The 25,426-nt window shown below is 38.8% G+C and overlaps 1 protein-coding gene across 1 annotated transcript in view; it reads left to right on the forward strand.

Moving 5' to 3' along the window:
• ELP1 (elongator complex protein 1) overlaps positions 1-25,426 on the forward strand; it is a 48,475-nt gene that overhangs the window by 10,079 nt on the left and 12,970 nt on the right. Inside the window, exons 6-18 of the mRNA XM_008072788.1 lie at positions 567-652; positions 4,284-4,380; positions 4,715-4,805; positions 6,779-6,902; positions 8,121-8,214; positions 11,365-11,595; positions 12,702-12,872; positions 16,434-16,533; positions 18,954-19,136; positions 22,378-22,484; positions 22,809-22,912; positions 24,608-24,661; positions 24,757-24,862. Coding sequence (XP_008070979.1) covers positions 567-652; positions 4,284-4,380; positions 4,715-4,805; positions 6,779-6,902; positions 8,121-8,214; positions 11,365-11,595; positions 12,702-12,872; positions 16,434-16,533; positions 18,954-19,136; positions 22,378-22,484; positions 22,809-22,912; positions 24,608-24,661; positions 24,757-24,862 — 1,548 coding nt within the window. The remainder of the gene's footprint in view (positions 1-566; positions 653-4,283; positions 4,381-4,714; positions 4,806-6,778; positions 6,903-8,120; positions 8,215-11,364; positions 11,596-12,701; positions 12,873-16,433; positions 16,534-18,953; positions 19,137-22,377; positions 22,485-22,808; positions 22,913-24,607; positions 24,662-24,756; positions 24,863-25,426) is intronic.

The raw sequence follows: 25,426 nt of genomic DNA on the forward strand, positions 1-25,426 counted from the left end.
GAAGGCAGAAGCCTTATGTTCTAATTTTGGCCTTTGCCACTAGGGGCACTCAATCTGTAAGTCTATGTTTGGGGCTGGATTTGATGATCTTCCCTACACCACCTACAGTACAAGCTGGGAGGTTGGATAGAATTAGTTGATTGAAAGCTTACAGTCAGATTTTTATTCCTACCTATTGTCTTGGGTTTTATGTTTTAGACATATTGCATAATTTCCTCATATTTCATTCTTCTTACTTGTAAAGTGAAGGTAAGATTACTGACTCATGTCATCAAGAGAACATGGAATATATTAGATGGCAGTAAAGTGCTTTCCAAAATAAAGAAGGGCTCACAGCTTGCCAGGAGAAAGAATGAATGAATTTTAGATTCATCAAGATCACTGTGGCATATAATATGCAACATAGGTTTTTCAAATATTGCTACTGGTTAATTTATTGAGTTATCTTAGAAGGTCCAAGTAATTGTCAGTGATTAACTTCGTGAAGCATAACAGTGAACCTGTTTTCATTTTACTTCATGCAGCTTATTTGTTGTCTTGCATATTCTCAATCAATTGTTTTCTAGGCAAGTTCATCACTGTTGGATGGGGTAAGAAGGAGACACAGTTCCATGGATCAGAGGGCAGGCAAGCAGCCTTTCAGATGCAAATGGTAAGTTTGGTTTGATGGATAAAGAACCTTGACTGGAATAAGTAGAAGTTCTGCCATTCACCAGGAACTCTTAGGTGTCCATTTAAAGGTCAATAATACATCGTTCTCTTCTGCGTTAGTAAAACTGTTTAGAGCCTTCAGGGAATGAGCCAACCTAAAAAGAACCTTTTTAAAAAAAATTGCCAACTTGCTTTGTGATTTATTTTTAGTGTAGCAAATAGTTATAAGCAATATTCATCACCCAGTTTAAAAAATAAAACATCACAGACAGAGATGAAATACCCTGTGAAGGCCTTCAGTATTCCTCCCCTTTCTCCCCAGAGAGAGCTACCATCCTGCATTCACTGCTATTCATTCACATGAGTAATCTCATATTTTTTCTACATATGTGTACATTAGATAGTTTTTCTGACTTTTTATTTTCCCTGTTTCTGAATTAGAAAATTCTAAAAACCACATAATGCTGTCTTAATGACTCAAGGCAGTACTTTTCTTTTCTTTTTTTGAGTAGGAGTCTCACCCTGTCACCCAGTCTGGAGTGCAGTGGCATACTCATGGCTACCACAGCCCCGACCTGCGGGGCTTACGTGATCCTTCACCTCAGCCTTCCAAGTAGGTAGAACCACAGGCTCGTGCCACCACATTCAGCTAATTTTTTTTATTTATTGTAAAGACGAGGCCTCGCCAATTTGCCCAGGCTGATCTCGAACCCCTGGGCTCAGGCAGTCCTCTTGTCTCTGCCTCCCAAAGTGTTGGGATTACAGGCATGAGCTATTGTGCCTGGCTAAGGCAGTACTTTTCAATCTTAGAGAGCCCCTGAAGGCAGAGGAATGTGGACAGAAGAGGAGTGCCTGCTCTAGGGGCTCCTGGGAAGTAGCATCACTGTCTACCGTCCCATTAAGTTAACTCATATTAAATAAACTCTTACATTTTATCTGTATACAATTTGAATGTTTTTAAAAATATGAATTAAAGCATACCACTCTTCAATAAAATTAATGGCACAGGAAGCTATGCCATGTTTATCCTCTTGCGTGCTGCTGGGTACCCCTAGGGGCAGCACATATCTCTGTTAGAGAAGTACACATTAGATTCTCAGCATGATCATGTCATGTAGCGGTAAGACCTCGGCCAGTTTTTTGGCATTTCTGTATCTCTCTATTCCTTTCTTTAAAATGGGCATAACAGTGTCCCAAGGATTGAGATTTGGAGGTAATGTATATAAAACAGCTACCACAGCACCAATACAGGATATGCACTCAAATGGTAGTTGCTGCTCTTATTATAGTGGACAGATAACTTTTGAAACTTAAAGCATAGTTTCTACTTCAAAACAACTATATTGGGAGTAAAATATGCAAGGTGGGTCTAATTTAACATTCTGAAAATTGCTGATCTATTAGAATCAGTAAAGGATGTTTAGAGGGCAGAAAAATGGAGTAACTATTCCTAATCAAGGTTGATTCTTTGGGGTGATCTCTATAGTAGTCCAGCTTTAGACATCTGGTTTTTATGTCCCCTTAATTCTTAAGTGATTCTTTTTTCCAGAAGGAGTAAAATCAGGTAGAGGAGAATTAACTTGACTAAGTAGTTTTTGCACATTTGTATATTCTAAGCAACAAGTAAATTATGCAGTGACTAAGGCCATATATTTTGAATTTTAAAATAATACTTTACTGATACACATTACAACATGGATGAACCTCATAAACATTATGTTAGTTGAAAGAAACCAGTCACAAAAAAATCACGTATTATATGATCCCATTTATTTGAAATGCCCAGAATAGGCAAATCTGTAGAGACAGAAAGTAAATTAGTGGTTGCTTAGGGCTTGGAGGGCAGGAGGATTGGGCAGGAAGGAGTGACTGCTAATGTGTATTGGGTTTCTTTTGGGGATGATGGAAATGTTCAAAATTTAGATTATGGTGATGGTTACACTTTGTAACTATACTTAAAAGACATTGCGTTGTGTACTTCAGGTGGTGAGCCTTAGTAGAATATAAATTACATCCCTATAAAGTTGTTAAAAGTTACTACTTTAAGGGAATTTGCAGTAGTATTCAGAATAAGGCAGTTTTCTATACTTTGTTAAGCTCTGAAAACATTGTATACCTGGTACTTGCTAGAGTAAGAATTGTCTAGTATTGACAAAATTAGGTTTTATTAGTGATATAAAATGATTTGGATAATAGGGAAAAAACCCTTCATTCTATTATCTAATCTACTGTTCAGTAGCCTACTCTAGGCCTACTCATGAACTTTTTCTGAAGACTTTCTGTGGTTTTGTTTTGGTGTGAAAGTTCATAACTACCTGTCAAAAAACAAAACAAAAATCCTTGGATTAGTCAGGCGTTGGTTTTCACGTGACTGGTTTTTTTTGTTTTTGTTTTTTTTACGTTGTATTGCTTTAGTTCTCAGTTTACTCCCTGCTTGGGTGCTCCTAGTGCCCAGTAATGCTGATACAGGAGGTTGGTTGCATTGTGTGTTATTTTTCTACTTTCTTTTTTGTTTCAAATTTTTTATTTTAGAGATGTGGGGTACAATTCAGGGTTAAGTATACTGATGTTCATTATGCAGGTACCTTTATTGATGGTGCCCCCCTCCCCACATAATCTGTTTTTCTACTTTCTTAGGCAGTCGATCATTTATTTATTTAAAGCCGTATATTTAGCACCTATTGTGTGCCAGGCACTGGAACAAAATCCCTAACCTCAATAAAGCATATATTCATTGGATACTCTATTAAAATAATATTAATGTATAATATGTCCAGGGGTGAAAAATGCTCTGGAGGAAAATAAAGCAAGATAAAGAGTGCCAGATAGCAGCAGATGGGACGGTCTGGGATGGCCACACTAGGAAGGTGCTATTTGATTTTAGATCTGAAGGAGATAAAGGAGTAAGCATTGTGAATATATGGAGAAGACTATTAGACAAGCAAAACATTTATTTTCTTATCATAGTTACCTGATATGTTCCTTAGCTCATTATATTTAATACCTATATCTGTAGTTTTTTCCTCTGTTGCTATTCTTGGAGTTCACTTGAAAAAAAAATACCCAAAGAAAGACTTTTTAAGTTTTATTTTGTATATTTTAAAACTTTGTTGTTTTGTGATATACCAAAGTAGTGTCTTCAGCTTTTTTTTTTTCTGAGTCAACGTCTCCGCTATCATCTATGCTGCAGTGGCACAATCATGGCTCATCATAGCCTCATTTCCTGGGCTCAGACAGTCCCCCGCCTCATCCTCCTAAGTAGCTGGAACTACAGGCATGCATTACCATACCTGGCTAATTTCTGGGATGTTTTTTTGTAGAGACGAGATCTCACTATGTTGCTCAGGCTGGTCTTGAACCCTTGGGCTCATGCTATCCTCTCACTTTAGCCTCCCACAGTGCTGGGATTATAGGCGTGAGCCACCATGCCTGGCCTTAAGTTTTTGTTTTTATTTTTTGATGATTTCTTGGTTTACAAGCCCTTCTAGGAGGATTTCTGAGGATCCTGTGAAGCTGATTTTCAAAATAGCTTAAATTTCATATAAAAGATTTCTATGTATTGACCTGAGGCTCATTTGACTCTGGGCCCTTTAAGGTCCCCCAGTAATATTGGTGTTTCCTCCTCTCTTTAGCATGAGTCAGCTTTGCCCTGGGATGACCATCGACCACAAGTTACTTGGCGTGGGGATGGGCAATTTTTTGCTGTGAGTGTTGTTTGCCCAGAAACAGGTATGGAAATAAACTGAAGCTAACCAAAAATTGTTCTTAAATTTACTACAGTTTCAGGAGATTTTCCTTCTTTTGCTTTTATTGGGGTATTCATGACACATATGAGGTAAAGATGTGCTGCTTTAGATGTTAAATGAGTTTGGAATTCAGATTTAGAAGATTCTTGAGACTATGTGGTCCAGCCTCCCACCTGGTGAGACATATTTTTAACAGGATTAATCTAATTGACTTTGTAAAACCATGTAGTTTTTATAAGGAAGATGTTTGGAAAGTTCTAACTTGACATTTTCATAATGTTTTAAGTATATGTTGTTTTACTTCATCTATTGCACAGGGGCTCGGAAGGTCAGAGTTTGGAACCGAGAGTTTGCTTTGCAATCAACCAGTGAGCCTGTGGCAGGACTGGGACCAGCCCTGGCTTGGAAGTGAGTGGGAGAAGAAACTTTTGTACTTCTTCCTCAAAGAAATTCATGGAACCAGAGTAGAGGTGGTGGTACTCACCAAATGTAGATGTTTACAAAACACAAAAGACTGTTTATACACATTTGGCTGTAACAGCCTCTTTCTTTCCTTCTGTTCTCTAAAGTCTGAATTTAACTCAAATAGTAGATTCTGGGCTTCTTTGCAGATCTCATCATTCCAAGGTCCCATACATTTTGCATTCCTAATTCTTAAAAGGTTCTGGTTATAGGCAGAGCCTGTATGAAGTCATTGTCTAAAAAAGCAGAAAATGGTGCTTGTAAGGAAAGTCCCAGTTTGCAAATCTCAGTAGGGCAAACGGAGCTTTTGTGAAAACCGGGAAAGAGCTTCCTTCCTCTGCATAAATACCCACAGTAAAGGATTTACTTGCCATGGAACATACTTATTGACCCCCTCCTTTCGTTTACCTCCTTGGCCCAATATGCTTATGGCTGCACTAGTTTTAAATAGAAGTATCTTCTCTGTGTCAGCATCAGTTACATGCAAAACCAGTAGGTCTCCAGATTTCAGACATCTTGTTTTCTACCAGTATTTAAATGGTATTGGATTAGAGAGCAAGAAAAGACTGGATTTTACTTAAAATTCCTGAGAAAAATATGAATATGATGAGGTAATTAAGATGTTTTGCCAGGCACAGTGGCTCACACCTGTAATCCCAGCACTTTGGGAGGTGGAGACGAGAGGATTGCCTGAGCCCAAGGGTTCCAGACCAGCCTAAGCAACATAGACTTTGTCTCTACAATAAATAAAAAAATTAGCCAGCCATGGTGGCACATGCCTGTAGTTCCAACTACTTGGGAGGCTGAAGCAGTAGGATCGCCTGAGCCTAGCAGGTCAAGGCTGCAGTAGCTGTGAGCGTGCCACTGCACTACAGCCTGGAAGACAGTGAGACTCTGATTTAAAAAAAAAAAACAGTTTTTAGTAGACCAAAAAAACCTTAAAAGAGGTCTGCCGGAGTATAGAATATTTGCTGAAGTCATATAATTGAAGGAGAAATAGGCTATGATTTTTAGAACATACTTGGAATAGTTTTATTTATTGATTTTAAAAAGTCATCCAAATGCACTGTAGATCTGTAAGTCTCTGGACAAATAGAGCCTTCTGATTCCTAAAAGCTCTAAATATCAACCTCCCATATGACCCCGCAATGCCCCTACTGGGAATATATCCTGAAGAACTCAAATCACTCTATAAAAAAGATACCTGCACACGTATGTTTATCGCAGCATTGTTCACAATAGCAAGAACCTGGAAGCAACCATGCTGCCCATCAAAAGAGAACTGGATTAAAAAAATGTGGTACATATACACGATGGAATACTACGCAGCCATAAAAAAGAACAAAATCATGAATTTTGCAGCATCCTGGATGGAACTAGAGTCTATAATACTGAGTGACCTCTCACAGAAGCAAAGATCCAAGTATCACATATTCTCACTCATATAATGGACCTTTAATATCCAATGTAATACTATAAGAAAATGACTGACAGTAGTGGGAAACTATGGGGGAGGGGAGGGAGATGGGATCAATGGCAGCAAATATCTGTCTGGGGACGGGAAACACCTCTTATCAACAGGGTGCCTGAATGAAACGTACTTGTATACCTAACCCTTAACTGTACCCCACAACACCATAATAAAAAATAGTGATTAATAAAAACAAACAAAAAAACAAATAGAGCCTTCATGCAAATTAGGAAAAGGCACTCTTTCTTCTGGATGGTGCAGTTCCACACTAGAGTGATTTGATTGCCAAGAGACAACGGACACATGGAACTTTAAATGTCCTTGGATAAAGATACTAATTCTTTTCATTTATTTTTGCTGAAAAAAAAAAATCTCTTTTCCAAATTTCATATTGTTCTTAAGCCAGTTGAATGAGTTTTTGGAGTTCTAACACTGGGTTTGTTTTAAGACCCTCAGGCAGTTTGATTGCATCTACACAAGATAAACCCAACCAGCAAGATGTTGTGTTTTTTGAGAAAAATGGACTTCTTCATGGATACTTTACACTTCCCTTCCTCAAAGATGAGGTTAAGGTAAATGCCATTAAACTTAGAGGACTTTCTACAGCTATGGATGGGGTTTATATTTGATAAAGATGTGTAAATAGACGTTTCATAGTAGATAGTAATAAAAATGATGACTTCCTGTGATTTTGTTGTTTTGTAAAAGTGGAATTGTTTTTCCAAAGAGATTTTGCAAATAATGTATTTCTTTCCTATCTGAGATAAAACACAGACAAGAAATAGAAATGCTAGTTTTTATTGTTTATTTTGACAAAAACATAATTCTAATGATAAGTGTTTTCCATTTATAACATTTAAATCTTAAGCAGCTCAGAACCATTAAGATCCTTGCTGAGGTAGAAAAACATCAAATGGTAATTTTTTTTTGAGTTGGAGTCTCATTCTGGAGTGCAGTGGCACAGTCATGGCCAGCCCAGCATCAACCTGCTGGGCTCCGATGATCCTTCCGCCTCAGTCTTCCAAGTAGCTGGAACTACAGCCACACGCCACCATGCCCAGCTAATTTTTAAATTTATTGTAGAGTCGAGGTCTCACCAAGTTGCCCGGGCTGGTCTCAAAACTGCAGGCTCAGACAGTCTACTTGCCTTGGCCTCCCAAAGTGCTGTGATTACAGGCTGAGCCACCAAGCCTGGCCCAAATGGTAATTTTTATGTAAAATTTTAAACATCTTAAAAGTTGAAAGTTTAATGAACTCCCACATGCCTATTAATTTCAACAGATATCAACATTTTGCAAAATTTTTTCATCTATTTATTCCTCCCTCACCTATGCATACACATACAAGCACACATTTTTATTTCCTGGCATTTTAATTCTAGAAATTATATTTTCAATATTTATTTCTGACAGGAACATTTCTCTTTACATAACCATCATTCTGTTATTGTACATTACCTTAGTGTTACCTAATACTCAGACCATAATCAAATTTCCCTGATTGTCTAAAAATTCACCTTGCATTTGATTAAGTTTCTTAAAGTCTGTTGTAATCTTTAAGCATAATATATATATATATTTTTTAAGTCCTTTACATATAGTGACGTACGTATTTCACAGATTTGTTTAATGCCTCTATAGATTAGTAATTTATAGGAAGGAATTAGCTCAGGTAGGATTATTTGATTTGTCAGAGCTCTTCAGCTATTGTGAGAGGAAATTCATCTATTGTAAAGATTTTGAAGTAGATGTATAACTAATGGCCAATGACAGATCTTTTTTACCTTCTAGGTAAATGACTTGCTCTGGAATGCAGATTCCTCTGTGCTTGCAGTTTGGCTGGAAGACCTTCAGAGGGAAGAAAATTCTACTCTGAAAACCTATGGTAAGACAGCTGTAGTAGCTCAGCCTTATGCCCTACAAAATGTAGCTGTAAGTAGCAAGAGTAAGGAATTTCCTTCATCTTTTCTACTTGGTCCCTTAGTGGAACCAGCAAAGCTCAAGTTGGTAGATGGAGATAGAGGAGTGGTTAGGTTTTGATTATTTATGGATTTCAGTCATGCATCAGTCAGAGTCTTCTAGAGAAACAGAACCGAAAGGAGATAGATATAGATTAGTTATTGATATTGATATCATTCCTCAGTGTCCTCAGGGGATCAGTTCCAGGATTGACCATGAAAACAAAGATTCATACATACTCAAGTCCCACTGTTAGCCCTGCAGAACCCTTGGATATGTAAAATTGATCCTCTGTATACTTAGGTTTTGCATTCCTTGACATTGTATAATATGATCTGTGTTTGGTTGCAGATGTGGAACACACTGATTTAGAGGGCTGATAATATTTACTGGAAAAAAATCTGATTTTAAATGGGCCTGCGCAGCTCAAACCCATGTTGTTCAAGGGTCAACTCTATATCGGGAGAGGGTGAGGGAGGGAAAGAGTAAGAGAGGTATGGATTAATTTTAAGGAATTGACTAATGTAGGAGATGGTAAGTTTGAAATTTGAAGGGCAGACCAACAGGTTGGAAATGCAGGTAAGATTGATGAGTCTTGAGTCTGAAATCTTTTAAGGCAGGCTGGTAACATAGGCAGAATTTCTAAGTTACATGGTCTTGAGGCAGAATTCCTTTGTGAAACCTCAATTTTTGCTTTTAAAGTCTTCAGCTCATTGAATGAGACCCACTCACATTATGGAGGGTAATCTGTTTTTCTTAAAGTCAATTGATGGTAAATGTTAATCAATCACATCTACAAAATAGCTTCACATTAACAGCTGAACTTAGTGTTTGACCAGGCAACTGAGCACCATAGCCTTGCCAAGTTGACACAAAAAAATAACAAGTCATCTGTGCTTTCTCTTCTTGGATTGTATCACTGTAGAAAACCAAAACACTAACAAAGGAATACTGTGGAAGTGAAAAGAGATTTAGATTGGGTATAATAATTTTTTTTTCTTTTTTGAGTCAGATTCTCACTCTGTTCCCAAGGCTGGAATGCAGTGGTATGCTCATGGCCACTGCGGCCTTGACCTGCTGAACTCAGGCAATCCTTCAGCCTCATCCTTTCAAGTAGCTAGGACTACAGTCATACACCACCACACCTGGCTAACTTTTTGATTTATTGTAGAGATGGGGTTTCGCCAAGTTGCCCAGGCTGGTCTCAAACACTTAGGCTCAGGCAGTCCTTTTGCCTTGGCCTCCCAAAGTGCTGGAATTACAGGCATGAGCCACTACGTCTGGCACGAATATTTTCTGTAGCTTTTGAAATGTATAATTATGTGGTTTTAAATATTAAATGCTATATAAATATGTTAGATAATAAAGATAAGAAAAAATTTGTAATTCTACCACTGATTATTTAACCATTCTGGTTATTAACCATGTTAACAGTAATCACTGTTAAAACATTATTTTAGATTTTATATGTATATCTTACTATAGCTGTTATCTTATTTTTGTTAAAAGTATAGGTGTGATACATACAGTTTTGTAATTTGCTTTGACACTGTATCGCAAGCCTATTTTCATTGTACATGTGCATCATTTTAAACTGCTTTATTTTCTTGTGCCAGTTTATTAAATCTCATGCTGTAAGATATTTAAAATTTTGTAATTTCTTATTATCATCAGTAGCAGTGCATGGTACATTTTTGTTGATAAGTCTTTTTACTTATTTTCTTTTTGTTGAGTTGGAGTCTCACTCTGTCACCCAGACTGGAGTGCAGTGGCCGCTCCCGGCCACTGCAGCCTCGACCTGCTGGGCTCCGGCGATCCTTCCGCCTCAACCTTCCAAGTAGCTGGAACTACAGGCGTGCGCTACCACACCTGGCTAATGTTTTTGATTTATTGTAGAGATGAGGTCTTGCCACGTTGCCCAGGCGGGTCTCGAACTTGCGGGCTCAGGCAGTCCATTCACCTCAGCCTCCCAAAGCGCGGGATTATAGGCTGAGCCACCGAGCCCAGCTACTTGCTTATTTTCCAAGTAACTTCCAAACTGTAATCTTTTAGCCGAAACGTTATTAAGAAATGCATTTATTCTTTATAATAGTTCTCAACCCTGGCTGCACTTTTAGAAAAAAATCATGATATCCAGGCTTCATGTCAGAGTTGGGTTCAGTGTGTTGGAATGGAAACTATACCTCAGTATTTAATTTTTAGAAAACTTCCAAGTGATTTTAATATACTACCTTAGTTGAGAAGCACTGATTAACTAGTGTATCAAGGGATGACACTGTGATATGTTTAGGAATAAAAATTTTGCACAAGAACAGCCACAATGTTTGTCCTCACAGAGTATGCACATGTGGTCTGACTTACCAACTCACGGCTACATGGAGGTGTTGTAATAATATGATTGGAGACTAGATTATATTTGCTGTGATTGCTAAGAATTAGTAGCAAGGTGATTAAGAAAATGAATTCCTTATTATAACTATAATTCCTCATATTACTAAGGTATTAATTTTATATGTATCATCTGTTTAATAAAGCTTGGTTTGGAATGTTAGGTCTTATTCTTTTAATAGGCACTGGAAAGGATAATAGCGTGCTAATCTTTCTTGGACAGCTACATCATAGTTAACTCCAGATAGGCTTGGACATACTTGCACGCAAAGCACCTGGAAGAAAATAAGCATCTTAAGTCTCATACAACATAATGAGACTAGTCCAGATCTTGGATTGAGAGTTTTAATGCTTTTAATCTAATTGCCACATTATCTTCTTCCTAAGCCTTCATGGAAAAAACCACTAAAACACTGTCTTGTCCTACTAGCCTTCCAATATGAGCATAAAGTTTGAAGGTAGAGGTGAAAATAAACATGTGTATTTCTGACCTTATTGACGCTTGACATTTTATCTTCATGGAAAACTATATTTTAGCAATTACTATTATATTATTATTTTAAAGAAGAGGCTGAGCAGGAAAGGTCCTTTGAAAAAGGAAAGATTGCTCCTGTCCCCTTCTAACAAGCTGGTATGAAATCTGGTCCCACAGCCTTTAAATAGGCCTTCCTTTCATTTTCCCTTGCAGTTCAGCTCTGGACTGTTGGAAACTATCACTGGTATCTCAAGCAAAGTCTGCCCTTCAGCACCTGTGGGAAGAGCAAGATTGTGTCTCTGATGTGGGACCCAGTGACCCCATACCGGCTGCATATTCTCTGCCAGGGCTGGCATTACCTCTGCTGTGAATGGCACTGGACGACTGATCGAAGCTCAGGAGATAATTCGAGTGACTTGTCAAATGTGGCAGTCATTGATGGAAGTAAGCTGCGGGGAAATTTGTCTGTGAGCCTACAAGAGGTTCTGAGCCAAGGGCCTGCAGATATGGTGATTTGACTAGACCAGTGAGGAAATCTTTGTTTTGATTGCTTAACTTATTTTTACTTGTTTAGTTTTTGACTGAATGGGAATGTCCTAAGGTCAGGTGCATACTCTCCTGAAAACCATAGTTCCTCCTCTCCACCCTAGTTTCCTATACATGGATTTGTATGGCCTTTATACATTTACTTGTCTGGCTTTTGAAGATTCTGAAAATTTTGATCCTGGGCAGAGAGGAAAGATAACAGTAGAGTCTTGTGGGACTGGGTGTTTTTGCTTTATCTGTTTGCCCTGACTTAGATTTACGTTGACTCTTGTACCACTCTACATGTTGCTTTTTTCGTGATAGAAATATTAATACTTGCTAATTATATACCTCTCAGTATGTTCAGTTCATAACATAGACATTTGTCTAGTTATGAGGATTAGGTTGTGTGTTTTACGATTAGGTGGAAGGTTTTGGAGGGGCAGGAGTGGGAGGGACAGGATTGAGGAGTGAAGTAGTCACTTATTGTTTACCTATTTCTGGTAATATGAATTAGAAATCTTTCTCCTAAGATTGTTTTGTGAGTTTGTGTACTAATTTATGTTCTCTGTAGTACTCTATATAATACTGACTTTAAATCATATCTTCTATATAGAAAACTTAATCAGATTTGCCTTATTACCAAATCCATGTATAGAAATGTGCTTTAAGGATTTTGAAGGTGTTGATTCCCTTGATTTAGTGTGACTTGGTTGCAGGCCCTGGTTTAAAGCAAGAGCTCTGGCCTCTTGGCCTTTTTGCCTTAGTCCCTGACACCCAAAACTCCTAAGTTCAGAGCTGGACCACGCTAGGTCTGGAGGTGACAGTAGCCAGACATAGAACCCATGACACTTTTGCCCTCCCCCCCGACTGTTTTTAAGCTTATTCATGAGGAAAACACTGAAAGTTATTTTTAAGAATTGCTGTATGTTTTCTACCATCATTATTACTTGGATGATTTTCAGATGCCTTATTTTACAGATTGAATATCCATATGTCTAACCCTCTTTCTTTTTCATGTGCAGACAGGGTGTTAGTGACAGTCTTCCGACAAACTGTGATTCCACCTCCCATGTGCACATACCACCTGCTGCTCCCACACCCTGTGAATCAAGTCACATTCTCTGAGCACCCTAAAAAGAGTAATGACCTTGCTGTCCTAGATGCCAGTAACCAGATTTCTGTTTATAAATGCGGTATGTTAAAAAAATTTCTACCTGGAAATTCTGAATCAGCTCCCTCTTACTCCTACACCAAGGCAAATTATAGTTTGAGGTCATGTTTCTAAAAATTTTGAAGTCTTTCATTGATTTTATCATTATATATAATTTGCTTGAGATTTTTAAATAAAATTCTGCCATTGTTTTTAAGTGTTTTAAAAAATTCTGTATTGTTATAAGAGCAGTTACTTTTATCTTACTGAACTTGCAGAATCGGTTATTTAAGAATAATATTCAAGCCAGGTGCAGTGGCTCATGCCTGTAATCCCAGCACTTTGGGAGGCTGAGGCAAGAGGATTGCCTGAGCTCAGGGGTCCAAGACCAGCCTGGGCAACTTGGCAAGGCCTTGTCTCTACAATAAATCAAAAAATTAGCCCTGCGTGGTGGCATGTGACTATAGTTCCAGCTTGCTTGGAAGGCTGAGGTGGAAGGATCGTCTGAGCCCAGCAGGCAGAGGCTACACAGTGGCTGTGAGCATGCCACTGCACTTCAGCCTGGGCGACAGAGTGGGACTCTGACTCAAAAATGATTAACATTCAAATAACATAGTATATTATTACATTGTTAACATGTTTTGCTATCTTGTTTTTTACACATATTTTAAGTTATTCTCACATCCCTCCTGGGAACTGTGTCAGACTGTGTTTTCCAGTTTTATAGATGAGGGAATACAGTGGCAGAGGGCTTGTAATTTGTTTGAACAAGAATGGACAAGAGCCTCAACACAGGGTTTCTCGTTTTTTATTTATTTATTTATTTTTTTTGAGTTGGAGTCTCACTCTGTCGCCCAGACTGGAGTGCAGTGGTTGCTCCCGGCCACCGCAGCCTTGACCTGCTGGGCTCCGGCGATCCTTCCACCTCAGCCTTCCAAGTAGCTGGAATTACAGGCATGCGCTATCATGTCCGGCTGATTTTTTGATTTATTGTAGAGATGAGGTCTCGCTGCCCAGGTGGGTCTCAAACCCACGGGCTCAGGCAATCCACTCACCTCAGCCTCTCAAAGGCACGGGATTACAGGCTAAACCACCGAGCCCGGCTGGGTTCTAGTTTTTTATCTACTTTTCCTTCTACAGTTCCATTGCTGTCAGTTCCTTGTTGCTTTCCTGATGCACTGTAGAAGCTGAAATGGGTTTTAATTTGTGAGTTCTATGATCATGTCATAAATTATACTGGCATATGGCAGTGGCATCCTTGTTTTCACATATCTTTCGAATTCTCAGAAAAGGCCTAGAACATTGCTGAAGAGGATAATTTAAATTAATAAATTTATACTGAAATTCCCTACTTTTATATAAGTTTTCTGTTAGATCAGCAGCCTACTGTTTGCATGAATCCTGTCTGGATATATCACCAGTTTCTCTGATTTTAGTTTCACTCTGTAAAATGTGATTACAATCCTCCTTAAACTTTTAAAAATAGTTGTTTTTTTTTTAAATTCAACAAGTCCCCAACATACAAAAAAGTTCCATTCCAAGAGCACTTTTGTAAGGCCAATTTGTTTTAAATCCAACAAAGTTAGTCTAGGTGCCCAACTAGCACAATCGACTATATAGTTTCTGTATGTATTTAATGGGCTATACTGACACCCGATGGAAAGAGATAATATGTAAAAAACAAAACAAAACACAAGTGTCAGCTGGGCGCAGTGGCTCATGCCTATAATCCCAGCACTTTGGGAGGCAAAGGTGAGAGGATTACCTGAGCTCAGGGATTCGAGACCAGCCTGGGCAACATAGTAAAACCTCATTTCTACAATAAATAAAAAAATCAGCCAGGCATGGTGGCACATGCCTATGGTTCCAGCTACTTGGAAGGCTTAGGTGGAAGGATCACCTGAGCCCAGCAGGTTGAAGCTGTGGTGGCTGTGAGCATACCACTGCAATCCAGCCTGGGTGACAGAGTGAGACTCCAACTCAAAAAAAAAAAACGTAGGTGTGCATCATTAAAGTTTGTATCTTGAAGATTCGAATATAGGGGACTTACTGTAATACCGTGTACATTGTCAAGGCAAAGAATTAGATGTGAAATAAGCTTTTGTGGTGCTTTCTATATGATGCTAGTGACTTTACATATCACTTTACAATGTGTGGGATGTTTTGTCCTACATGCACTTAAAAAAATTGATTTATGCCATTCATGTATTTAAAGTGTACAAGTATATATATATATACCCTTGACCCAGGAGGTCAAGGCTGCCGTGAGCCGTGAGCTGTGAGCTGTGATCGTCGTGATTATGCCACTGTATTCCAGCCCAGGCAACAGAGTGAGACCCTGACTCAAAACAAACAAAAAGAAAAAAAAAAAAGAACTTAGGAGCAGACTTTTTTTTTTTGAGTTGAAGTCTCACTCTGTCATCCAGACTGGAGTGCAGTGGCCGCTCCCGGCCACCGCAACCTTGACCTGCTGGGCTCTGGTGATCCTTTCGCCTCAGCCTTCCAAGTAGCTGGAACTACAGGCGTGCGCTGCCATACCCGGCTAATTTTTGATTTATTGTAGAGATGAAGTCTCACCAAGTTGCCCAGGCATGTCTCGAACCTGTGGGCTCAGGCAGTCCACTTACCTCACCCTCCCAAAGCGCGAGATTACAGGCTGAGCCACTGATCCTGGCTTGGGAGCAGACATTTGGGTGGGAGTGGTGTAGAGACAAATTAGTTGCCAAAAATTATTTTTTAAAAATTTCCTGTCCTTGCCTTTGTGGAGATTATAATTCTAGTTGGGGACAAAAATAATCAGTAAATATAATCTGTCAGATGGCAAGTGCTAAGGAGAAAAATTAAACAAAATAGGGCATGAGGAGAGCTTGAGAATAGGAGTTTATTGGGGGAAAGTGGCTTTTGTACTTAGGGCGATCTGGGAAGGCCTCTCTGTGACAGTGACGTTTAAGCAGAGATTGGTAAGAATCACAGTAGGAGCCACGAAAGCATCTGGGTAAGAGCATCCCAAGCAGAGTAAAAAGTAGCTACAAAGTGCCTGTAGTGTTTAGGAAATAGCTGGGAGGCCAGAGTAGCTACAGCAGAGCACATGAAGGTAGAGTGGTATCACAGAGGTCACATGACAATAGAGGTGACAGGAGACAGCTCTTATAGGTCCTTGAAGTCTTTCCTCTGAGTGAGAAAGGAAGCCACCAGAGGCCTGCAACAGGAAGGCAGTGTTCTGACTGAATTTTTTTTAAAGTCGTGCATTGGCTGCTGTGCAGTGAGTAAACTGAGTCAGTAATGGAAAGAGAATGTCTTTTAAGTAAATGCTTAGGACGTCATGGGATTCGAGGATATTGAGAGGTGATTAAGGACAGTGGAGGAAATATCACTGGGGTGAGACAGTAGTCTCTGCCTGGTCTTGCTCGAGTGTGGCCTTTATGGCAGAGATCGTGACTGATGTCGTACTAAGTAAAAGCAGAGATTTTAAAAAGGAGAATAAGATATGGTTATTTTCTAGGTTGCTTTATTTGTTAGAACTCATTAATTGTCAACAAACCCCTTGGTATTAGAAGAAACAGTGATAGTTTACAATGATAGTGTTTGCATTTTTGTTTTCTAGGTGATGGTTCAAGTGTGGACCCTACGGTGAAACTGGGAGCTGTGAGTGGAAATGGATTTAAAGTTTCCCTTAGAACACCTTATCTGGAAAAGAGATACAAGTAGGTTCTTAATTACCTTGGACCTCTGGGAATAGAATCAGCCAGGATTTAGTCCTAAATTCAGCCAATTATGATTCTGTGCCTATTGCTTAGTAGAACAGGAGGTAGAGACAACACCCAGGCCCTGGTTTTCCAGCCTGGTTGGGGAAGCCACTGACTTGTTTTTCTTTTTTTCTTTTTTTTTTTGAGTTGGAGTCTCACTCTGTCGCCCAGACTGGAGTGCAGTGGCCGCTCCCGGCCACCGCAGCCTCGACCTCCTGGGCTCCGGCGATCCTTCCGCCTCAGCCTTCCAAGTAGCCGGAATTACAGGCATGCTCTACCACGCCTGGCTGATTTTTTGATTTATTGTAGAGATGAGGTCTCGCTGCCCAGGCAGGTCTCGAACCCTCAGGCTCAGGCAATCCATTCACCTCAGCCTCCCAAAGGCGTGTGATTACAGGCTGAGCCACCGGCTGACTTGCTTTTCTTAATGCTGTATATTCTGATGGATGGCTGGGGAACATGAGTGGTAAGCCAACCCAGAACCCACCCCGAAAGCAGTCCTTGGTTCTTCCAGGGATAATCACATATAAAAGGTACAGAAAAAGACAAGACAGAGTTGTATTCTCTCACATAAATGAGGGTGTATAGGTTGTTAACATGGATGCCCTAATGCAGCCTATCTTTGCCTCATCCCACATTTCAGAACTTCTGGGTACTATGTTTTGGGGCTCCCAGGATGGAAATCAGAATGCATTTTCCCATTAAAGTACTTTTTTCTTTCCTTTTTTTTTTTTTTGAGTCGGAATCTCACTCTGTCACCCAGGCTGGAGGGCAATGACATGAACATGCCACACTGTAGCCTCGACTTCCTGGGCTCAGGCGATCCTCCTGACTCAGCCTCCTAAGTAACTGGGACTACAGGCATACACTACCACACCCAGCTAGCATTTTGATTTTTTTTTTTTTTTTGTAGAAATGAGATCTCGCTTTGTTTCCCAGGCTGGTCTCAAATTCCTGCGCTCAAGCAATCTTCCTGCTGTCTTGGCCTCCCAAAGTCCTGGGTTTATAGGTGTGAGCCACTGTGCTTGCCTTGAAATAGTATTATAAATGATTGAGTATAATTGAGTACCTTAGGTACGTTATAGGCATTTGCAAAATGATAAGAAGCCAAACTATAATGCTACTTCTGAGAAAATGTTTTTAAAGAGTACCGCTTGTTGAGTGGTTATAGATAAGAAAACAAAGTGTGGAGGTAAGAAGGTCATGGACCTGGTAACTTAGAGAATCCAAGATTTACTTTTATTCTATTTGCTAAGTCCACATTCTTAAATTACTGAATTACTCTGCCTCCTGGGAACATTTATTTTTAAATTAATAGAAATTATTAACTGAGTACAACAAATAACAAAATTTGAGAAATAATATGTTTCTTCAATATATGCAATATATTTAATAAATAGAGTATAAGTATCCAACCTATGTATGTTTAAGAGGATGCCTGTATAATGCTTAGTAGTATTTAAAGAACATTTAAATGTATGATTTCATTTCACAGACTTGAAACTACTAGAGTACAGAGATGAAAGGCAAATTAGAAAGTGTGAGAATATAGTCTCATTTTTTAAAATGGAGAGAAGGATAACAGTACATTGAGAGATTTTTATGAAGGGCATGAATACTTATTTGATCCTTGAGGAAGTGATAAGTTTGGGATTGGCAAAGATGAACTGGGAACATTGGGTCTGGTAGTAGGAGAGTGTCTGTGAGAACCAGAGGTGGGAATGATCCTGCATGGGCCGAAAGAAGTATAGAGCTGGAGTCTAGGGAGAGCTGGTTGAGAAGGATGATCAGGCTAGTGGCAAGCTTCTTTGGTGGTAGTTGAGGATTTTCCACTTGATCTAAAAGGCAGGAAGTAACCATTATAAGTTCCTACACGAGATGGCAAAACAGTGCCCTGGTCAGATGCTTAAGTGCTACTGACGGAATGCATTAAAGTCACAGAAACCATCTCTCAAGCCAGTTAATCATTTTGTTGTGAGGTACTTAGGAAGCCACCCATTCTACGGTGACCTGCATTATCTGCTGGAGTCTTGTTTGAATACTGGTGAGTAGTGACCATAGAAAGTCCCTGGGGTTTATTAATATAGGAACTGGAGTAGGAGATTCTCTTGTGTAGTCAGTTTCCTGAAGTGTTCTCTTCAAATCTAAAGATTTCAGGGTAGGAGAAACTTAATTTAAAGTAAATAGAAAAACATATTCTTAAGCCAGACAATCATTAATATGAGATTTTCTAGTATTTGGTATTATCGCAGATTTTGTCCCTCCATATAATTAGGAGCTGACTCTATACAAGGTGCTTCATTCTTCTTTCATCAGGAAAATCTCAGTGATTTTAAAGTTTTATTCATATCTTGGCTATTCTTCAATATTTAAAACAGAATTCAGTTTGAGAATTGTGAAGATCAAGAGGTAAACCCAATGAAATTCAGCCTTCTCACCTGGATTCAAGAAGATGTCTTCCTGGCCATAAGTCACAGTGAATCCAGCTCACAGTCTGTCATTCATCATTTGACTGTGGATCCTTCTGAGACAGATGGAGAACAAGGAGAGCTCAATGTCAGGTATTACAGTTCTTCCCTATACTTCATGTGTTAAATAAGCAGTGGAGTTAGAGTTTTGCCTTTTATGAGCATAGGCCTTTTTTTGGCTTCTGGTGAGCAAGGTTGAGGAGTAGAGCTTTCTTGTTAGACACAATTAGCAAGAAGGTTAAGTCTAGTTGTGAGTCTTGTCAAAATAATAGATAAAAAATATATCAAGAAGTGAAAAATAGGATAGATATCAATAGATGAGGCAAAAATATTTTTAAGATGTGTTAAACATTTCAATTCTGTATCTGTTCACATTCCTGCAGAGTAATTGGTAGCTCTTATAATTGATTTTAATAATGATCAAGTGGAATTAGATTGGCTAATTCTCATGGGTTAATGCAGTGGGAAGAAGTTATATATACACACACACTCACATTTACACATACAGTTATGTGCTGTATAACATTAGGCAATTTCATCACTATGCACAAATCATAGTGCATTTATACAAACCTAGATGGTATAGCCTACTATACACCTAGGCTATTTGAAATGTTTCAGGCTGCAACAGACCATATATTATATATGACAGTGGCCCCATAAGATTATAATGGAATTGCCCTGTACAAATGTACCATTTTAATCTTTGAGACCATATTTTTACTGTGCCTTTTCTATGTATAGATATGTTTAGAGACACAAAAACCATTGTGTCACAATCACCTACAGTATTCAATACAGTAATAAGCTGGACAGGTTCATAGCTTAGGAGCAATAGGTCATTTCATATAGCCTAGGTGTATAGTAGGCCATACCATCTAGATTTGTGTAAATGCACTATGATTTTTGCACAGTGATGAAGTTACCTAATGATACATTTATCAAATATGCCCATGTCGTTAAGCAACACATGACTCTGTGTGTGTATATATATATGTGTGTGTACGTGTATGGAGGGTGCCAAAAAATGTGTATACATATTAAGAAAGGAAAAGGGTATTAAAATTATAGGTGAATACAAGTCATGTCTGATTTCTGCAATTACAAGAGGTGCTCAAAGTGGATATCATCAGCGTCCAGACACTTCTGATTATGGCAAACTAAAAGTGATACATAGATAACATCGCTTAAAATGTGTATACATTTTTTTGGTACCCATGGTATACATATACATACACCACTTATATGTTTTGTTTTGATGTGGTGACTTAAAAATGCTTCTTCAGGCCCCCTCTTCTATACATACTGTTTGGTATTTCACTACAATTGCCACTAGAAAGTCTCTATTTTTCCCTGTTCCATGGAACTGAGTTTTGTTTTGATTTCTGACTGCATCTTCATCATGTAACTGGTTTCATTTAATAAATGCTGTTCTCTGCAGTGCAAATCCTGTAGTGCAGTAGATAGCATTTTCTGGCCCATTCTAAGTACTCCTTGTTCCCAATGTCAAGACTTGGCAATTTAGTCATACACTGGTATTAATCCCCAGATTCATTTGTAACTAAAACCCTGCTGGTTAGATTTATATTCTGAAAGCCCTTGTTGCAAAATTAGGAACCTTTCCTTATATATACAATACATTTAAATCCAGTCACCCACTCCTATTCATTGATTCATAATGCTCCAAGATATTTTGAAAAAACTTTTTGTGACTATGTCTACATGCAGATTATATTCCAGTATATACAGCATTTAAAGTTAGCCAGGAGCTTACATTTTGAAAAGCGCAACAATTTATGAAGTTTCTAACTCTTCAAATTTGAAATTCTTTATCGTTAACTTATAGAAGGAAGAATTAGATGCAGTCATCTCATTTGCTGTAAAGGAATTCAGAAGTACTTTTCTGCTGCTTTGACTTTTGTTTTTTTAAAAAAGACTTTAGATCATACAAAAATTAATGTCTTTGAAGAGCGCAGAGTTCCTTAATTAGTTTATAGCTGTTAATAGCTTACATTTACTGTATCTTGTACTCTGTAATAGATGCTGTTCTTAGTCCTTTCTGTATTTTACAATACCCCTTTTGGTATGTGCTGTTAGCGTTGTCCTTTTACAGATGAGACAACTGAGGCATAGAGCAATTAAGTAGCTTGCCCAAGTTCATGCAGGTGGAGCCAGGATCTAATACCAGTCAGTCTGGCTCCAGGGTCTGTTCTCTTAACCTCTTGACAGATAATTTAGCCTCACAAAATTTGAGGCATTGGTTGAGAAAGTAATCACAATTACAATTTTTAAGTTTTTTGTAGAATGTTTAAACTCTCTTTAAAGTAAATGTTTGCATCAGAACCATTTGTTTTTATCACTACCTCGTCCTTTAAGAAGTTCTGCTTCTCTCTGTTGATTTGGAAAAATATAATGCCAAAAACCAATTCCCCTCTTCTCATTAATAAAGACCCACGGTTTTCCATGAATGTCCATGAATGTATATTATAACAATAGAATTATTGCATGTGCTCATTTTCCTAGCCAGCTGCTTTATTTAATGCAGCTTTTATTTTAAGAAGACAGAAATGATATTGTACCATCCATGTCTAGTGAAGGCAATTATTTGTAATGCCAGTAAATTGTAATAACTTGTGGTAAGTTGTAGCCAGAATAGGAGTGATGACTTCACCATGTAGACAAGTAGCTTATTGACTTTGTGGAAAATAATGTTATATAAAAGATGTAGTTTTTCTGAGCTTGGAATAATTTATCTATCTGTCCATCCAACCATCCATCTATTTTTTTTTTTGAGTTGGAGTCTCACTCTGTTGCCCAGGCCTGAGTGTAATGGCATGCTCATGGCCACTACAGTCTCGACCTGCTGGGCCCAGGTGATCCTTCCGCCTCAGCCTTCCAAGTAGCTGGAACTATAGGCAGGTGCTACCATGCCTGGCTAATTTTTGATTTACTGTAGAGACGAGATCTCGCCAAGTTGCCCAGGCTAATTTTTTGATTTACCGTAGAGACGAGATCTCATCAAGTTGCCCAGGCTGGTCTTGAATCCCTGGACTTAGGCAATCCTCTAGCCTCAGCCTCCCAAAGTGCTGGGATTACAGACTTCAGCCACCACACCTGGCCTTCATCCATTTGTATATAAGTGTGTGTGTGTGTGTGTGTGTGTGTGTGTGTGTATGCATGTATATATTACATTGAAATAAGCGTTGTGGCACCACAGGGAAATTGTTTATTTTTCTGTTTTGCAAAATCAGTGAAATGTCAGAAATGTCACTACTTTTGAGGAAAATCGTCTGTTCACACCACTTCCTCCTCTTTTTAAATTTATTTTCATCAGTTCATCTGTGATGGTGGATGGGGTCGTAATTAGTCTGTGTTGCAATTCTAAGACCAAGTCCGTGGCTTTACAGCTGACTGACGGCCAGATACTTAAGTATCTTTGGGGTGAGTATAAAAGTGTTAGGAAAGCATGTTTATGATTTACATAGATGTTCGATTCTTGAGAACGTGGAGTTGTGAGTATCTTGTCAGTGCAACTACTTTGTTAGGTCTTTTAACTATCCTGGGAATCCCTAAGCTGTAGAGTGGAATTGGCAGGTGTATTCTACTCCTATTTTCTCTTGTAATGAACTAGAGTACCCTGATGAGTTTCCAAAATGCATTTGGAAAGTGATCCAAATTGCATGTTAAGTGTTTTAGCAAGTATTGTTGTTGGTTTTTTAAAAGAGCACATCAGCTGTTTGTAAAGCAGACCTGCCAATTTTGCAGAATCACCTTCTCTGACTGCTAAACCATGGAAGAACTCTGCTGGATTTCCCGTTCAGTTTCCTTATCCATGCACACAGACTGAATTGGCCATGATTGGAGGAGAGGTAAATGAACCACTTTTTTTTTTGGGACAGGATCTCACTTTTGCCCAAGATGGAGTACAGTAATGTGATCATAGCTCTCTGCAACCTTGAACTCCCAGCTAATTTTCTTTTTTACTTTAAAAAATGTCTTGTAGGGACGAAGTCTCACTGTGTTGCTCTTTTCGAACTCCTGGCTTCAAGCGTTCCTCCTGCCACATCCTCCCAAAGTGCTGGGATTACAAGTGTGAGCCACCACACCTGGCCTGTAAACTTAGCATTTAAAGTAGTTACGTAGGCATTGTCAGCATAGGTGGAAAGAACCTGGGCTTTGGAGGTGAACCTGGGTTCCCACTAAATCCCAGGGCAACATTGGGAAGTTATTTCATTTTCCTGAGCCAACTTTCATCATCTGTAAAATGGGAAAATCTGCGTCTGTCTTTCAGGTTCAGGGAAAGACTAGATGAGATGTGCGTGATCGGCAAATGTTTATCCTTAGTTATATGGAATATTCAAAGTTAGTTTTATTAAATATATTTTGGCCAGGTATGGTGGTTCATGCCTGTAATCCCAGTACTTTAGGAGACTGGGGCAGGAAATTGCTTGAGCCCAGGAGTTTGACACCAGCCTAGGCAACATAGCCTAATTTTTAAACAATTTTTTGTCTCTATAATAACACTGGGGATAGTGGTGCACTTCTGTAGTCCCAGCTACTTGAGAGGCTGAGGTGGGAGGATAGTCTGAGTGCAGGAGCTTGAGGCTGCTGTGAGCCATAATTGTGCCACTTCACTCCAGCCTGGGTGACAGAGTGAGACTCCAACTCAAAAGATAAAAAATAAAAATTTTGAGGAGCACAGAAATGTGATCTTGAAAATTGTATTGAGTAGATTATTATTCTGCAAATACTAGAATGCTTATAATTGTGGTGGGTGGTAGGATACAGTGGTTACAAAACAAAACAACTGACTAATCCCTGCTCTTCTGGAATTTGTAATCTATTATTATAGATATCATTATTTCCTTTGATGGGAGAGTAAAGGAAATGAACAGGGTGTAATGGTAGAGAATAGTGAGGTATTTGAGGGATAAGTAGAAATGATAACTATGAGAATGGGAGTCCTTCTTTTGGTGGTCTGAGAAAGCCTCTCTCAGATGGTAATGTATATGCTGAGATGGGAGGAAAAGGCTGTCTCCTCAGGAAGGCAGAGTATTCTGGGTAGAAGAAACTACAAACACCTTGACCATGGCAAGAGCTTATTTTATTCAAGGAATTGGATAAAATTTTATTTTATTTTATTCAAGGAGTTTGGAATTTTTTTACTTAACAAAGATTAGAAGGTTATTGATGATTTTTAGTCAATAGAGTGATATGTTCTGTTTTGTGGTTTGAAAAGTGATTCTACCCGCCCAGAGGACAATAGGTTGGAGACAGATGTGAGTGGAATTGGGGATCAACACAGAGACTGTCAGGGTGGAGTCAGTGAAGGAGGGAAAGGAGATGTATTTGAGATATGCAGGGGAGATAGAAGTGACAGAGCTTGCTGATGGATCGCATAGAATCATTTTCCATTTTGTACTGGACTGGTCATCTTAGGTATCTATATTCCAATCCTGATTACGAGAACTTAGATGTAAAATTATAGAACTATGTAGTAGAAACTATAAGTCTAACTGGTTTGAAATAGAATTGCTTGTAATTTCAGTTGTATTTCTTTGCAGGAATGTGTCCTTGGTTTGACTGACAGGTGTCGCTTTTTCATCAATGACACTGAGGTAGCAAGACTTGATTTGCTGTTGAGTCCTTTTCATAGTGTTGGCTCCAGGTATTAACAATATAACTAACTTTCCTCTTGCCTCTCTTGTTGCAGGTCGCATCAAATATCACATCATTTACAGTATATGATGAGTTTTTATTGTTGACAACCCATTCCCATACCTGCCAGTGTTTTTGCCTGAGAGATGTTTCATTTAAAAGTAAGTTTTCAGTGTATAAAATAGAGATAATCCCTTTTGCAGGTCTTTTGTCTTGTGAAGTCTTGATGACTTTCAAATTCTTCACCTACCAAAGCTCTTTATCCATGAGACTGGAGAAAACGAGTTCATCTGCTTAGACCCTAATCTCAGTTAGATCATTCTGTAAAGACATTCCAAGAAGGAGTTCTATCCTTAAGCAGCACATTCTAAAGTTAAAATTGTTTGAAGAAATCTTACTATATAACTGATCTTGTATTTTATTTTGAATTACCTTGTAGATCCCAAACTGGTAGTATGTTCTTATTTCCTTTTCTCACTGTGGTTACCCTCCAGTATACATCTGGACTCTAACTTGTGGTTTTTAGGATATTGGCTCCACTTTTTCTTCTCTTCCATGTGCCACCTGTGTGTGTGTGTGTGTGTGTGTGTGTGTGTGTGTGTGTTTCTTACTCTAAAAGCCCACTTTTTTTTGCTTCTAACCTGGAAACAGGGAATCTTTCATTTATATGATTATAATACACTAATAATGCTAAGAAACAGAGAAACCGCTCCAGTTCTTCCTGT

The sequence above is a fragment of the Carlito syrichta genome, unplaced genomic scaffold (genome assembly GCF_000164805.1).
Source record: "Carlito syrichta isolate Samal-C Ts95f unplaced genomic scaffold, Tarsius_syrichta-2.0.1 Scaffold315407, whole genome shotgun sequence".
In the NCBI taxonomy this organism is placed as follows: domain Eukaryota; kingdom Metazoa; phylum Chordata; class Mammalia; order Primates; family Tarsiidae; genus Carlito; species Carlito syrichta.